This window comes from Oncorhynchus kisutch, linkage group LG22 (assembly GCF_002021735.2).
Source record: "Oncorhynchus kisutch isolate 150728-3 linkage group LG22, Okis_V2, whole genome shotgun sequence".
In the NCBI taxonomy this organism is placed as follows: Eukaryota; Metazoa; Chordata; class Actinopteri; order Salmoniformes; family Salmonidae; genus Oncorhynchus; species Oncorhynchus kisutch.
Window position 1 is genome coordinate 31224996 of NC_034195.2, and position 15592 is coordinate 31240587.

At 45.5% G+C, this 15592-nt stretch overlaps 1 protein-coding gene across 1 annotated transcript in view; it reads right to left on the bottom strand.

Annotated features, from left to right (window-relative positions):
- Positions 1-1155: 1155 nt before the first annotated feature.
- kcp (kielin cysteine rich BMP regulator) overlaps positions 1156-15592 on the bottom strand; it is a 53342-nt gene continuing 38905 nt past the window's right edge. The window contains exons 32-48 of the mRNA XM_020455859.2: positions 14381-14463; positions 14202-14295; positions 13910-14083; positions 13692-13774; positions 13496-13616; positions 12305-12387; positions 12061-12160; positions 11867-11955; positions 11667-11769; positions 11406-11548; positions 10989-11161; positions 10784-10895; positions 10581-10682; positions 10337-10501; positions 2332-2435; positions 2046-2239; positions 1156-1926 (exon numbers count right to left, since the gene is read on the bottom strand). Of these exons, the coding sequence (XP_020311448.1) occupies positions 1709-1926; positions 2046-2239; positions 2332-2435; positions 10337-10501; positions 10581-10682; positions 10784-10895; positions 10989-11161; positions 11406-11548; positions 11667-11769; positions 11867-11955; positions 12061-12160; positions 12305-12387; positions 13496-13616; positions 13692-13774; positions 13910-14083; positions 14202-14295; positions 14381-14463 (2141 nt within the window). The 3' untranslated portion in view covers positions 1156-1708. The remainder of the gene's footprint in view (positions 1927-2045; positions 2240-2331; positions 2436-10336; positions 10502-10580; positions 10683-10783; positions 10896-10988; positions 11162-11405; positions 11549-11666; positions 11770-11866; positions 11956-12060; positions 12161-12304; positions 12388-13495; positions 13617-13691; positions 13775-13909; positions 14084-14201; positions 14296-14380; positions 14464-15592) is intronic.

Genomic DNA, 15592 nt, shown 5'->3' on the forward strand with positions numbered 1-15592 from the left:
TTAAATAATTTTTAACTTTATTTGATAAAATATTTAACTCTTTCTTGAACTGCACTGTTTGTTAATAAGGGCTTGTAAAGTAAGCATTTCACGGTCTACACATGTATTCGGCGCATGTGACCAAATAAAGTTTGATTTGGCCTGGTCTGCTGACTGGAAGCAAAGAGTCAAATGTAGCAAGATGGCAGCATCATGGTGAGCTAATCAAAGCATGCTAGCTAAGCATTTATTAACCTCTTAGCTACAAATGTTGAATGGCTAAATAGAGCTAGACAGGTGTCAAATATACAAGTGAGTGAGCTAACATGTGCTTTATTGAAATTATAAGTTGAATAAGCTATATGAATTTAATGTGGTGGACAGTTATACTTTTCTTATTTACTGGCCTATGTGAGACCTAGCTAGCTAACTCTATTTTATGATTAAGCATTATTAAGAGGTAGTGTTCTGCTTAGTCAGCTAGTTCAGTTTAGCGTAGCCTTTTATGTTTCTGCCCCCAGGAAAGGATAAGTCCATTACAATTATTATTTTTTGCTCATATAGCTTATCAACAAAAAAGAGGGGAGGTTTTTACAATACAGCTTGCCAATAATAACAGATTTGCCTGTCAAACCTATTGAATTAAAACAAGAGTGGACTATACACAAACACAACCTAACTTTATACCTTTTTGTGTTTGTGTCAAATTCTGTATAGCTGTGTGTGTCCTCCATGCCAGTGTGTTCATTCAACAGCTTGTGGAACAGAACACACACATCCTGAGAAAGCTGTCCTCCCAGAGAACAACCTAAAAACTGGTGAAGTCTACCTACACACTGCTCCATCACACCCTGGAGAGAACACACTGGCTTACACATCAAACATTGCACACATGGATACACACACAATACGAATAAGACAGTACTGAGGAAAATAAACATTCTCAGCCAGTGTCTTAGCTGTTCCATGTTTACACCATTGACTGATGAATTATACACACTCTTGGCATGGTTACATCAGTCGCCCCGACAACAGATGGATTTGTTTACCAGGAAACAGTGAAAGTTGTCTGTCAGCCTCAGACAGGTGATAACTGACCATGTTACTGGTCTCACCTAGGAGCAATTAGTTCCTCTGGCCTTTACAATGTAGTAAAACACACCCAAAAACCACACGTTGGATAGTTATCTTTATTTGTTGTGAAATGGCAGAGGGAATGTGTCCAATATTGTAAATCTGTGTAATCTGGCATAACACATACCTACATTAAGGGTCAAAGAAACATAATATATTCAAATAATTCCCCGTGGATACAACTGAGAATGAGGTTTATACAGTAATAATTCCCTGTGGATACAACCGAGAATGAGGTTTATACAGTAAAAGCACCTGGGATGTAGTGGAGTGTAACAACATGCTAACACTGTTAACCCACCTTTTTATTTTCTCAACAGTGTTTTCCCACTACATCCCTGCAGAGCACAATAGTGTATCAGCAGCCCTATCCTGAGCGTTAGAGGCACAGAGTGGTCACATCACAAACACTTAACAGTAGAGTCATAAAATACAGAGCATTCATTACAATGTTGATAAAAATGAATTCAACTTCACAGAATGTTAATATAAAACAACAAAGTCCACAGGTGAGTGAGACACCTCAGACAGTTCATTCACACTGTCAGAGTTGGGAGAGGTCCATGCAGTCCTTAGGAATGTGTGTGGGTGTGTGTTAGGACTTGCCATGTATGATCTTGGGGCATGTCTCTGGTGGTACGCAGTGGTTGTTGTGTAATACGAGTCCAGCAGGACACTGGCAGCCGGGCACACAGGGTTTAAAACAGTGACTCTCTATCACCCCTAGTGGCACGTCACGGTTAACACAGGTCACTGGACATGGGGGACCACATTCATCAAACACGAAACCACGCTCCACTGGACAGCCCACCGCTAGATCGAGAGAGAGAAATGGGCAGGGAGAGAGGGAGAGATTATGTCAACACAGAGAGATGGGGCCCTTTACTGTGGTAAAATAATGTTTTATACTGTGGTTTTGTGTTTGTATTTACCACACAGTGAGGAGCTCCTCCAGGACAGTCTAGCCCCAGCCTCTCTGCACTGCGCTGCGTAGGCCTCCAGGGCATCACACAGACACTCGTCAGCGTTGGCTCCGCAGGCACACAGGTCATAGACACATGCTGCATACCAGGGCTCTGGAGCCACCAAGTGGTGGCAGGTATGGAACACTGCAGACTTCAGAACCCTGAGGAACAAAGGTCAATCAATCAATCAATCAATTAATCTAGCAAGCTCAAGCGCAGCTAATGTTTTTGAAAAGTCTGGTGTGTGTGTTACCTGCAGCGTGCATTTGCTGACTTCCTGGCCTGGTAGCCTGCTGCTTTACAGGGGTCAATATCCTCCCCAGGCTGACATGACAGGCTGCCGTTACCACTACCCACCTACAGGGGGAGATAGCGATACTAGGGTCTGTGTATGGTTGCTCTGACAAATCAAATCAAATTTTACAAGTCACATGTGCCGAATACAACATACCTTACAGTGAAATGCTTACCTAAGAGCCCCTAACCAACAATGCAGTTTAAAAAATACAGATAAGAATAAGAAATAAAACTAACAAGTAATTAAGAACAGCAGTAAAATAACAATAGTGAGACTATATACAGGGGGGTACCGGTGCAGAGTCAATGTGCGGGGGCACCGGTTAGTTAAGGTAGTATGTACATGTAGGTAGAGTTATCAAAGTGACTACATAGATGATAACAGAGTAGCAGCATTGAAAAAAGGGGGGTGGCAATGCAAATAGTCTGGGTAGACATTTGATTAGATGTTCAGGAGTCTTCTGGCTTAGAGGTAGAAGCTATTGAGAAGCCTTTCTGACCTAGACTTGGCGCTCCAGTACCGCTTGCCTCTGTGGTAGCAGACAAAACAGTCTATGACTAGGGTGGTTTAATTTTTAGGGCCTTCCTCTGACACCGCCTGGTATAGAGGTCCTGGATGGCAGGAAGCTTGGCCCCGGTACTGGGCCGTTCACACAACCCTCTGTAGTGCCTTGCGGTCGGAGGCTGAGCAGTTGCCAGGGAGTGATCAAATCAAATCAAATTTATTTATATAGCCCTTCGTACATCAGCTGATATCTCAAAGTGCTGTACAGAAACCCAGCCTAAAACCCCAAACAGCAAGCAATGCAGGTGTAGAAGCACGGTGGCTAGTGATGCAACCAGTGCTCTCGATGGTGCAGCTGTAGAACTTTTTCAGGATCTGAGGACCCATGCCAAATCCTTTCAGTCTCCTGAGGGGCAATAGGTTTTGTCGTGTCCTCTTCACGACTGCCTTGGTGTGCTTGGACCATGTTAGTTTGTTGGTGATGTGGACACCAAGGAACTTGAAGCTCCCAACCTGCTCCACTGCAGCCCCGTCGATGAGAATGGGGGCATGCTCGGTCCTCTTTTCCCCGTAGGCCACAATCATCTCATTGTCTTGATCAAGTTGAGGGAGAGGTTGTTGTCCTGGCACCACACGGCCAGGTCTCTGACCTCCTCCCTATAGGCTGTCTCGTTGTTGATCAGGCCTACCACTGTTGTGTCATCGGCAAAATGAATGATGGTGTTGGAGTCGTGCCTGATCGTGAACAGGGAGTACAGGAGGGGACTGAGCACGCACCCCTAAGGGGCCTGTGTTGAGGATCAGAGTGGCGGATGTGTTGTTACCAACCCTTTTTTATTTATTTATTTATTTTACCTTTATTTAACCAGGTAGGCAAGTTGAGAACAAGTTCTCATTTACAATTGCGACCTGGCCAAGATAAAGCAAAGCAGTTCGACAGATAAAACGACACAGAGTTACACATGGAGTAAAAACAAACATACAGTCAATAATGCAGTATAAACAAGTCTATATACAATGTGAGCAAATGAGGTGAGAAGGGAGGTAAAGGCAAAAAAGGCCAAGATGGCAAAGTAAATACAATATAGCAAGTAAAATACTGGAATGGTAGTTTTGCAATGGAAGAATGTGCAAAGTAGAAATAAAAAAATAATGGGGTGCAAAGGAGCAAAATAAATTAAAATTAAATACAGTTGGGAAAGAGGTAGTTGTTTGGGCTAAATTATAGGTGGGCTATGTACAGGTGCAGTAATCTGTGAGCTGCTCTGACAGTTGGTGCTTAAAGCTAGTGAGGGAGATAAGTGTTTCCAGTTTCAGAGATTTTTGTAGTTCGTTCCAGTCATTGGCAGCAGAGAACTGGAAGGAGAGGCGGCCAAAGAAAGAATTGGTTTTGGGGGTGACTAGAGAGATATACCTGCTGGAGCGTGTGCTACAGGTGGGAGATGCTATGGTGACCAGCGAGCTGAGATAAGGGGGGACTTTACCTAGCAGTGTCTTGTAGATGACATGGAGCCAGTGGGTTTGGCGACGAGTATGAAGCGAGGGCCAGCCAACGAGAGCGTACATGTCGCAATGGTGGGTAGTATATGGGGCTTTGGTGATAAAACGGATTGCACTGTGATAGACTGCATCCAATTTGTTGAGTAGGGTATTGGAGGCTATTTTGTAAATGACATCGCCAAAGTCGAGGATTGGTAGGATGGTCAGTTTTACAAGGGTATGTTTGGCAGCATGAGTGAAGGATGCTTTGTTGCGAAATAGGAAGCCAATTCTAGATTTAACTTTGGATTGGAGATGTTTGATATGGGTCTGGAAGGAGAGTTTACAATCTAACCAGACACCTAAGTATTTGTAGTTGTCCACGTATTCTAAGTCAGAGCCGTCCAGAGTAGTGATGTTGGACAGGCGGGTAGGTGCAGGCAGCGATCGGTTGAAGAGCATGCATTTAGTTTTACTTGCATTCAAGAGCAATTGGAGGCCACGGAAGGAGAGTTGTATGGCATTGAAGCTTGCCTGGAGGGTTGTTAACACAGTGTCCAGAGAAGGGCCGGAAGTATACAGAATGGTGTCGTCTGCGTAGAGGTGGATCAGGGACTCACCAGCAGCAAGAGCGACCTCATTGATGTATACAGAGAAGAGAGTCGGTCCAAGAATTGAACCCTGTGGCACCCCCATAGAGACTGCCAGAGGTCCGGACAGCAGACCCTCCGATTTGACACACTGAACTCTATCAGAGAAGTAGTTGGTGAACCAGGCGAGGCAATCATTTGAGAAACCAAGGCTGTCGAGTCTGCCGATGAGGATATGGTGATTGACAGAGTCGAAAGCCTTGGCCAGATCAATGAATACGGCTGCACAGTAATGTTTCTTATCGATGGCGGTTAAGATATCGTTTAGGACCTTGAGCGTGGCTGAGGTGCACCCATGACCAGCTCTGAAACCAGATTGCATAGCAGAGAAGGTATGGTGAGATTCGAAATGGTCGGTAATCTGTTTGTTGACTTGGCTTTCGAAGACCTTAGAAAGGCACGGTAGGATAGATATAGGTCTGTAGCAGTTTGGGTCAAGAGTGTCCCCCCCTTTGAAGAGGGGGATGACAGCAGCTGCTTTCCAATCTTTGGGAATCTCAGACGACACGAAAGAGAGGTTGAACAGGCTAGTAATAGGGGTGGCAACAATTTCGGCAGATAATTTTAGAAAGAAAGGGTCCAGATTGTCTAGCCCGGCTGATTTGTAGGGGTCCAGATTTTGCAGCTCTTTCAGAACATCAGCTGAATGGATTTGGGAGAAGGAGAAATGGGGAAGGCTTGGGCGAGTTGCTGTTGGGGGTGCAGTGCTGTTGTCCGGGGTAGGAGTAGCCAGGTGGAAAGCATGGCCAGCCGTAGAAAAATGCTTATTGAAATTCTCAATTATGGTGGATTTATCAGTGGTGACAGTGTTTCCTATCTTCAGTGCAGTGGGCAGCTGGGAGGAGGTGTTCTTATTCTCCATGGACTTTACAGTGTCCCAGAACTTTTTTGAGTTAGTGTTGCAGGAAGCAAATTTCTGCTTGAAAAAGCTAGCCTTGGCTTTTCTAACTGCCTGTGTATAATGATTTCTAGCTTCCCTGAACAGCTGCATATCACGGGGGCTGTTCGATGCTAATGCAGAACGCCATAGGATGTTTTTGTGTTGGTTAAGGGCAGTCAGGTCTGGGGAGAACCAAGGGCTATATCTGTTCCTGGTTCTAAATTTCTTGAATGGGGCATGTTTATTTAGGATGGTTAGGAAGGCATTTAAAAAAAAATATCCAGGCATCCTCTACTGACGGGATGAGATCAATATCCTTCCAGGATACCCCGGCCAGGTCGATTAGAAAGGCCTGCTCGCAGAAGTGTTTCAGGGAGCGTTTTACAGTGATGAGTGGCGGTCGTTTGACCGCTGACCCATTACGGATGCAGGCAATGAGGCAGTGATCGCTGAGATCTTGGTTGAAGACAGCAGAGGTGTATTTAGAGGGGAAGTTGGTTAGGATGATATCTATGAGGGTGCCCGTGTTTAAGGTTTTGGGGAGGTACCTGGTAGGTTCATTGATAATTTGTGTGAGATTGAGGGCATCAAGTTTAGATTGTAGGATGGCTGGGGTGTTAAGCATGTTCCAGTTTAGGTCGCCTAGCAGCACGAACTCTGAAGATAGATGGGGGGCAATCAGTTCACATATGGTGTCCAGAGCACAGCTGGGGGCAGAGGGTGGTCTATAGCAGGCGGCAACAGTGAGAGACTTGTTTTTAGAGAGGTGGATTTTTAAAAGTAGAAGTTCAAATTGTTTGGGTACAGACCTGGATAGTAGGACAGAACTCTGCAGGCTCTTTGCACTAGATTGCAACACCGCCCCCTTTGGCAGTTCTATCTTGTCTGAAAATGTTGTAGTTTGGAATTAAAATGTCTGAGTTTTTGGTGGTCTTCCTAAGCCAGGATTCAGACACAGCTAGAACATCCGGGTTGGCAGAGTGTGCTAAAGCAGTGAATAGAACAAACTTAGGGAGGAGGCTTCTAATGTTAACATGCATGAAACCAAGGCTATTACGGTTACAGAAGTCGTCAAAAGAGAGCGCCTGGGGAATAGGAGTGGAGCTAGGCACTGCAGGGCCTGGATTCACCTCTACATCGCCAGAGGAACATAGGAGGAGTAGAATAAGGGTACGGCTAAAAGCTATGAGAATTGGTCGTCTAGAACGTCTGGAACATAGAGTAAAAGGAGGTTTCTGGGGGCGATAAAATAGCATCAAGGTATAATGTACAGACAAATGTATGGTAGGATGTGAATATAGTGGAGGTAAACCTAGGTATTGAGTGATGAAGAGAGAGATATTGTCTCTAGAAACATCGTTGAAACCAGGAGATGTCATTGCATGTGTGGGTGGTGGAACTAATAGGTTGGATAAGGTATAGTGAGCAGGACTAGAGGCTCTACAGTGAAATAAGCCAATAAACACTAACCAGAACAGAAATGGACAAGACATATTGACATTAAGGAGAGGCATGCTTAGTCGAGTGATCAAAAGGGTCCGGTGAGTGGAGAGGTTGGTTGGTGATTTAGACAGCTAGCCAGGGCATCGGTAGCAAGCTAGCATAGGATGGAGGTCTGTTGTTAGCCACCTCCTGCGCTCCGTCAGTAGATTAGTGGGGTTCCGTGTGGTAGAGGGGATTAATCCAAATCACACAACAACAACAAAAATAAAAACAATAGATATAGTTATAGAGGCCCAAGAAGAAAACATAATAATAATAATAAAAAATAAAAAAAAATATATATAAAAAAAATTGTCCAATTGTCTATTCAGATAGCAGCCGGTAAGACAGCTAACGGTTAGCAGGCCGCAGATGGGCGTTCAGGAGCCAGCCGAATAACTCCTTCGGGTAGATAACGTCGGCAGTCCAGTTGTGAAGGCCCGGTGGGGCTCCGCGAAAGCAGTAAAACGGGTCCGGATAGGTGACTGCAGCCCAGGTGTGATTGATGGAACTCAGGAGTGATTGACGGAGCTTGCTAGCTCCGGAATAATTGATGTTTGCTCCGGAATCGACGAAGGCCGATAGTCACACGGATAGCAGCTAGCTAGCTGTGAGATCCGGGTATGAATGTCCAGAGAGCAGTCGAAATCCAGGGACATGGAGAGAAAAATTGGTCCGGTATGTTCCGTTCCGAGCCGCGCTGCGCCGTACAGAACTGGCGATAGATTTTCGAGCTAAAGGATAGCTGATGACCACAAACCGTGGTTAGCTGAATACTAACGATTTGCCAGTAAAGGAGCTAACTAGCTTCTGAACTAGCTTCTGGATTAGCTTCTGGCTAGTACTTACCACCTGGGGGCGGCCTGTCAGGAGGTCCAGGATCCAGTTGCAGAAGGAAGTGTTTTAGTCCCAGGGTCCTTAGCTTATTGATGAGCTTTGAGGGCACTATGGTGTTGAACGCTGAGCTGTAGTCAATGAATAGCATTCTCACATAGGTGTTCCTTTTGTCCAGGTGGGAAAGGATAGTGTAGAGTGCAATAGAGATGACATCATCTGTGGATCTGTTGGGGCGGTATGCAAATTGGAGTGGGTCTAGGGTATCTGGTATGATTGTGTTGATGTGAGCCATGACCAGCCTTTCAAAGACCTTCATGGCTACAGACATGAGTGCTACGGGTCTGTAGTCATTTAGGCAGGTTACCTTAGTGTTCGTGGGCACAGGCACTATGGTGGTCTGCTTAAAACATTGGTATTACAGACTCAAACAGGGAGAGGTTGAAAATGTCAGTGAAGACACATGTCAGTTGGTCAGCGCATGCTCCCAGTACACGTCCTGGTAATCCATCTGGCCCCGCGGCCTTGTGAATGTTGACCTGTTTAAAAGGTCTTACTCACATCGGCTGCCGAGAGCGTGATCACACAGTCTCCCGGAACAGATGGTGCTCCCATGCATGTTTCAGTGTTATTTGCCTCGAAGCGATCATCAAAGTAGTTTAGCTAGTCTGGTAGGCTTGTGTCACTGGGCAGCTCTCGGCTGTGCTTCCCTTTGTAGTCTGTAATGGTTTGCAAGCTCTGCCACATCCGATGAATGTCAGAGCTGGTGTAGTATGATTCAATCTTTGTCCTGTATTGACACTTTGTTTGTTTGATGGTTCGTCGGAAGGCATAGCGGGAATTCTTATAAGCTTCCGGGTTAGAGTCCCGCTCCTTGAAAGCGGCAGCTCTAGCCTTTAGCTCAGTGCCGATGCTGCCTGTAGTCCATGGCTTCTGGTTGGGGTATGTACGTACGGTCACTGTGGGGATGCCGTCATTGATGCACTTATTGATGAAGCCAATGACTGATGTGGTGTACTCCTCAATGCCATCGGAGGAATCCCGGAACATATTCCAGTCTGTGATAGCAAAACAGTCCTGTAGCTTAGCATCTGCTTCATTTGACCACTTTTTTATTGATCTAGTCACTGGTGCTTCTTGCTTTTAATTTGTAAGCAGGAATCAGAAAGATAGAATTATGGTCAGATTTTCCAAATGGAGGGAGAGCTTTGTATGCGTCTCTGTGTGAGGAGTAGAGGTGGTCCAGAATTTTTTTCCCCTCTGGTTGCACATTTAACATGCAGATAGAAATTTGGCTAAACAGATTTAAGTTTCCCTGTATTAAAGTCCCCGGCTACTAGGATTTCTTGTTTGCTTCTGGCGGAATACAGCTCATTAAATGCTGTCTTAGTGCCAGTCTCTGACTGTGGTGGTATGTAAAACAGCTACGAAAAATACAGATGACAACTCTCTAGGTAGGTAGTGTGGTCTACAGCTTATCATGAGATACTCTACCTCAGGCGAGCAATAGCTCGAGACTTCCTTAGATATCGTGCACCAGCCCCTTGACTTACCAGACACCGCTGTTCTATCCTTCTGGTACAGCGTATAACCAGCCAGCTGTATGTTGATAGTGTCGTCGTTCAGCCACGACTCCGTGAAGCATAAGATATTACGGTTTTTAATGTCCCGTTGGTAGTTTAATCTTCCGCGTCATCGATTTTATTCTTGAAAGATTGCACGTTTGCTAGCAGAATGTAAGGAAGTGGGGGTTTATTCGATCTCCTACCAATCAGACGGCAGCCCGCCCTTTGGCCCCTTTTCTCTACCTCCTCTTCATGGGGATTGGGGCCTGTTCCCGAAAAAGCAGTATATCCTTCTTGTTGGGCTCTTCAGACTCGTGAATGGAAAAAAAGGATTCTGCTAGTCCGTGGTGAATATTCACAGTCCTGATGTCTAGAAGTTATTTTCGGTTGTAAGAGATGGTAGCGGCAACATTATGTACAAAATAGGTAAAAAATAAGTTACAAACAAAAAAACACAATCGGTTGGGGACACGTAAAACGTCTGCCTTCCTCTCCGGCGTCATTTTACACAACTACAGGAGTTTTGGTTAACACTCTACCTACAAAGTAGACAGACGCACACTCACCTTCCAGCTGTTTCCAAAGTCGGCCTCTGATTGACTGACTTTTCCTGCAGGGGTTCGTAGGTCGTCCTGGGGGTAGTTGTTGAAGTTGCCACAGAGACCACAAGTGTGACCTTTATACGACCCCGGAATACTCACTTCCAGGTGTGACCGCCCACTCCACAACACCTGAGGAGTTCAGACATGTAAGAGTTAACACAGGTAAGGGTTTAGACAACTTAGAGTAAATAGATAGTAGTTTTAGTACCTTTAGTCCTATATTAGTGTTGAGTAGGATGGTATTTGTCTGGCGCTCCAGGTAGATGTATGGTTCTTTGAGGAAAGGCAGGGTGACAACCTTGTAGTCCACCTGGAATAAAAACACACCTCCGCTCAGATTGGCTCTCACCTCTTATACACATGTTCTGATTGGCTCGCGGCTAGAACATCCAGAACCAGGAACCCACTCACCCTAACGACCCAGTCCTGGAGTAGCTGCACTACCACATCTCCTATGAAAACAGTCACTTCTTTGGTCCAGGACACTCCCTTTCGACCACGGTCATCATTGGTCGCATGGATACTGGACACGCACAGGTGTAGACAAATTAGTTCAAATCAACCAAATAACAAGATTCATGCAAGGTTTGGTAACAGAAAAAGCATTGCTTTGTACCTGAAGTCCCCTCCGTCACAGTCCTGGGACAGTATGTAAGTGCAGGCCCCCTGGAAGTGGAGCATGCGGCCATCGAAGGTCCTGTAGTGGGGATCCCCAAACGCAACGCAGGTGGCTGGCCGTGGTATGCAGTGGGGACAACACACACCTGGGATCACAGCAGGAGTCTCATCCTGTTACACACAAGAGTCAAACGGAACACATAGTTAGACAGAACACAGAGTCAGACGGAACACTGACAGACCAGACAGAACACTAAGGCCAGACAGAACACTAAAAGCCAAAAAGAACACTAAGAGACCAGACGGAACACCGAAAGAACATATGGAACACTGAGTCAGACACAACACTGAGAGACCAGACCGAACAGTGAGAGACTTGACAGAACACTGAGAGACGTGTGTGTGTTATATTGACCGCTGCGCAGCCTAGTGGAGGACAGCGTTGGCTGTAACAGTGTACGTCTCCAAACACACAGGTACAGCTGGTACACTCATCCACTTCCCACTGTTCATTAGACTGGTACACAGAGCCCTGGTAGACACACTGTGCCCCCGAGTCTGAAACACACACAGACACACACACATTATGTAGCGGTATATTAACAGTTTAGCTGCGTAGTGGTGATATTGCATAGTTATATATATTAGTGGTTAGAGAGAACTGTAGAAGTGGTACCTTGGCACTCGTAACAGCATTTTCCAGGAGTCTTCATTCTGACCAGGCCCTGCTCACACTCCACAGGAACACACTCCTCTATACTGCACTCAATGTAACCCAGCTAGAATACACACACATACAACAATGGAAATTTGTGCCATTCGTGCAATTCTGTGAGTGCGTTAGCGTGCGTGTGCATGTGTGTTTGTGTAACTTACATTACAGGTGCATGTGACGCACTCATCCTCACTGTCTGTCCAGCTCTCACCATTAGACACATGCCTCTTCTCACCCTCCATAACACACTCTGAAAGAAACACACACTTGACCACACAGTGTTTGGAGGTTAAGGTTGGGTGTTTAAGAGATGGGGTTTAGGGTGTACAAAAATGGGGTAGGGTTGAGCGTGTACCATCACAGACGGGGCAGCAGGAATCAGGGGGTGTGTGGTGTTCTTCAGGGCGGCAGCTGAGAGGGGGGCAGCTCTGGTGTAGACACGTCCACGTCAGGTCCTGATCAATAACACACAGGGATACAGGTTATATATCACTAGTCCAACACACAATACACAGCTTTATATTATTATACCACTACACCTACAGACAATATACAGCTTTAAACAGACAAACACAGCTCAGGGGTTGTTGCCATGGTACCTTGCACTGGCAGGTGAAGCAGGGGTCGTCTGTAGCCAGGACCTCGTTACCGATCAGAGTGGCCGTGCAGTTACTGAGGGGCTCTACACACATGCGTGCACAAACACACAGGTTAGTGGTGCGCGGGTCATCTGTTTGTTCACCGGCACGCAATTGCTAATAACCCATCCGCAACTGCCCAACTATATGTGATAAAGTGAAATTATGAGGCCCGAACCCAACCCTAACTCGTTAATATGATATAAACATGTCCTGCAGGCTACAGTCAGAGACGGCAGAACAATATTTTGACAGAGAGTGGATGATTTCTTTGGGCTGCTTATAATTTACAACATATTGGTAGGCTATTTGTTAGTCAACTTAATTATATACATGCAGCTTCTTTTCTGTGGTTGAAATACTATTAGCTTTTATGATGCTGATAAAAATAGCATCTCTACAGACGGTATCTAACTGTGCATTCACATTCTCTCGACGCTGAAATAAATCAATCAGAATTCTCCACTCCTGTTCCTGAGTAAAAGTTGTCTTGATTGTGTATAATTTTACAGCAAGAAATGCTTAATTCTGCAGAAGTTAATATTAAGGCTATGTGAGAGGTTATAGACCCACAGTCAGTGTCCAAATTTCAGTTTCCATTTAACCCATCAGTAGGCAGTTCCCTTGATGTGCCATAGGCCTATTTAAAGTCCCCTTCTTGAAACTGTCAAATTTGTATATCGCCTCACAATCATCACATATAACATACTGTAGCCCGGCACTGCCATCTTTTACCATTTCACCAAATCTTTCTCAAACAATACTTTTCTGGCCTTCCCTTCTTTTTATTTTCATCTCTTCATTTCGCAGCTTTTCTCTTATTGAACTCTGACATTGTCCTTTGGCGCTCGTACAGTTAGGCCTAAAGCTTAGGCTGACGTCCTAATGCCAGAAGCCTAAAATAATGAAAGAAAAACCTCAATGTAGTCTATACAGTGTATATACATTTGATAAATGTTTCGATTTTTAAAAAGAATTGTTTCTCTTTATTCAACCAGCCCGCCATCCACCCTTCATCCACACAATATTTCTTGATCCTAAATCCATTATAAGTCAACCCCCGCCTCATTAGAGTGAGGGAGAGAGAGAGAGAGAAAATGAGTGTGTTTGTGTGCGTGTGTGTGTGTTAAACTGGTGTGTATGTGTACTGACGTGCGCAGACAGGGCAGCAGGAGTCTGGTCCAGAGAACAGGATGTTGCTTTTAACACAGTCCACCAGGCTGGGACACTGCTTACGGTAACACCTCAGGTGCTGCTCTCCATCTGGCATCACCTGGACACAGGAAACAATGACATCACCTGCTACAATACTGTATCTAGACATGCTGTGTGTGTGTGTGTGTAGTACCTCGCAGGTGCAGATGTGACAGGGGTCATCTGCAGGGTGGAAGCTGTCTCCTGGACCGTACACTCTGCCCTCAAACACACAGTCTGACCAAACACAAAGAGAGACACTGATCACAGTCTGACCAAACACACACAGGGACACTGATCACAGTCTGACCAAACACACACAGAGATATTGAACTAAACAGAGAAGGTAAACAGGGTGTCTATTATAGTTACCTGCACACACAGGGCAGCACTCCCCAGGTACAGTGATGGTGTTGATGCAGGGGGACAGACAGCGGACCTCCGAGCAGGTGGTCACTCCGTCCACACACATACAGCTCATACAGGGAGTAGAGTCTGCAAACCAGCTACTGCCCTCAGCATGCTCCTCTCCGTCATACACACACCCTGAGATACACGCACACACAACATTTTACATCCACAGAGTGTGCTAAATTGTGTAAACCTGACCAATAACTTGTTAAATATATGGGAGGCAAATACAAAGCCCAAGCTGGTGTTTTACCTCTGCAGCGAGGACAGCACGTTCCTGGTTCTGTCAGCTGGTGCATACAGGTCAGCTTAGGACACTCTGGACCCACACACTCCACCTTCCCTGCCTGGAACAAACACACATTATACACACACATATGCCGCAAACACCTGCACACACACGCAAGAAAGAGAGAGGAGATATAGTCTAACCTGACAAGTACATGCTGTGCAGAGGTTGGAGCTGGGATTCCACTGCTGTCTGTCACTGTACTCCTCACCCTGGTATACACACACTGAGAGAAACAAACACACAGGGAGTTTAACAGGAAAGTTTTCTAATGCACCGTAACCTGCATAATAGGTTGGTGTAATTGTAACATCATACAGGAACTCAAGTCCTTTTGTTGACCTGACCTAGAATTCCTCACAATCAAATGCCGACCGTATTATCACCCAAGATAATTATCCTCTGTTATTGAACCAGTGTGTATATCCCCCCTCAAGCCGATACCACGACGGACCTCAAGGAACTTCACTGGACTTTATGCAAATTGGAAACCATATATCCTGAGGCTGCATTTATTGTAGCTGGGGATTTTAACAAAGCACATTTGAGAACAAGGCCACATCATTTATATCAGCAAATTGACTGTAGTACTCGTGCTGGCAAAACTCTGGATCACTGCTACTCTAACTTCCGCGATGCATATAAGGCCCTCCCCGCCCTCCTTTTGGCAAATCTGACCATGACTCCATTTTGATCCTCCTTCCTATAGGCAGAAACTCAAACAGGATGTACCCGTGTTAAGAACTATTCAACACTGGTCTGACCAATCAGAATCCACGCTTCAAGATAGTTTTGGTCACGTGGACTGGGACATGTTCCGGGTAGCCTCAGAGAATAATATCGACGAATACGCTGATTCAGTGAGTGAGTTTATAAGGAAGTGCATAGGAGATGTTGTACCCACCATGAATATTAAAACCTACCCTAACCAGAAACCGTGGATAGGTGGCGGCATTTGCACAAAACTGATAGCGCAAACCACCGCGTTTAACCATGTTAAGGTGACTGGGAATATGGCCGAATACAAACAGTGTAGTTATTCCCTCTTCAAGGCAATCAAACAAGCGAAATGTCAGTCTAGAGACCAAGTGGAGTTGCAATTCAACGGCTCTGACACAAGATGTATGTGGCAGGGTCTACAGGAAATCACAGACTACAAAAAGAAAACCAGCCACGTCATGGACACTGATGTCTTGCTTCCAAACAAACTAAACACCTTCTTTGCCTGCTTTGAGGATAATAGTGCCACCGACGCGGCCAGCTACCAAGGACTGCTGTCCCCCCCTCTCCTTCTCCGTGGCCAACGTGAGTAAGACGTTTAAACGTGTTAACCCTCGCAAGGCTGCTGGCCCAGA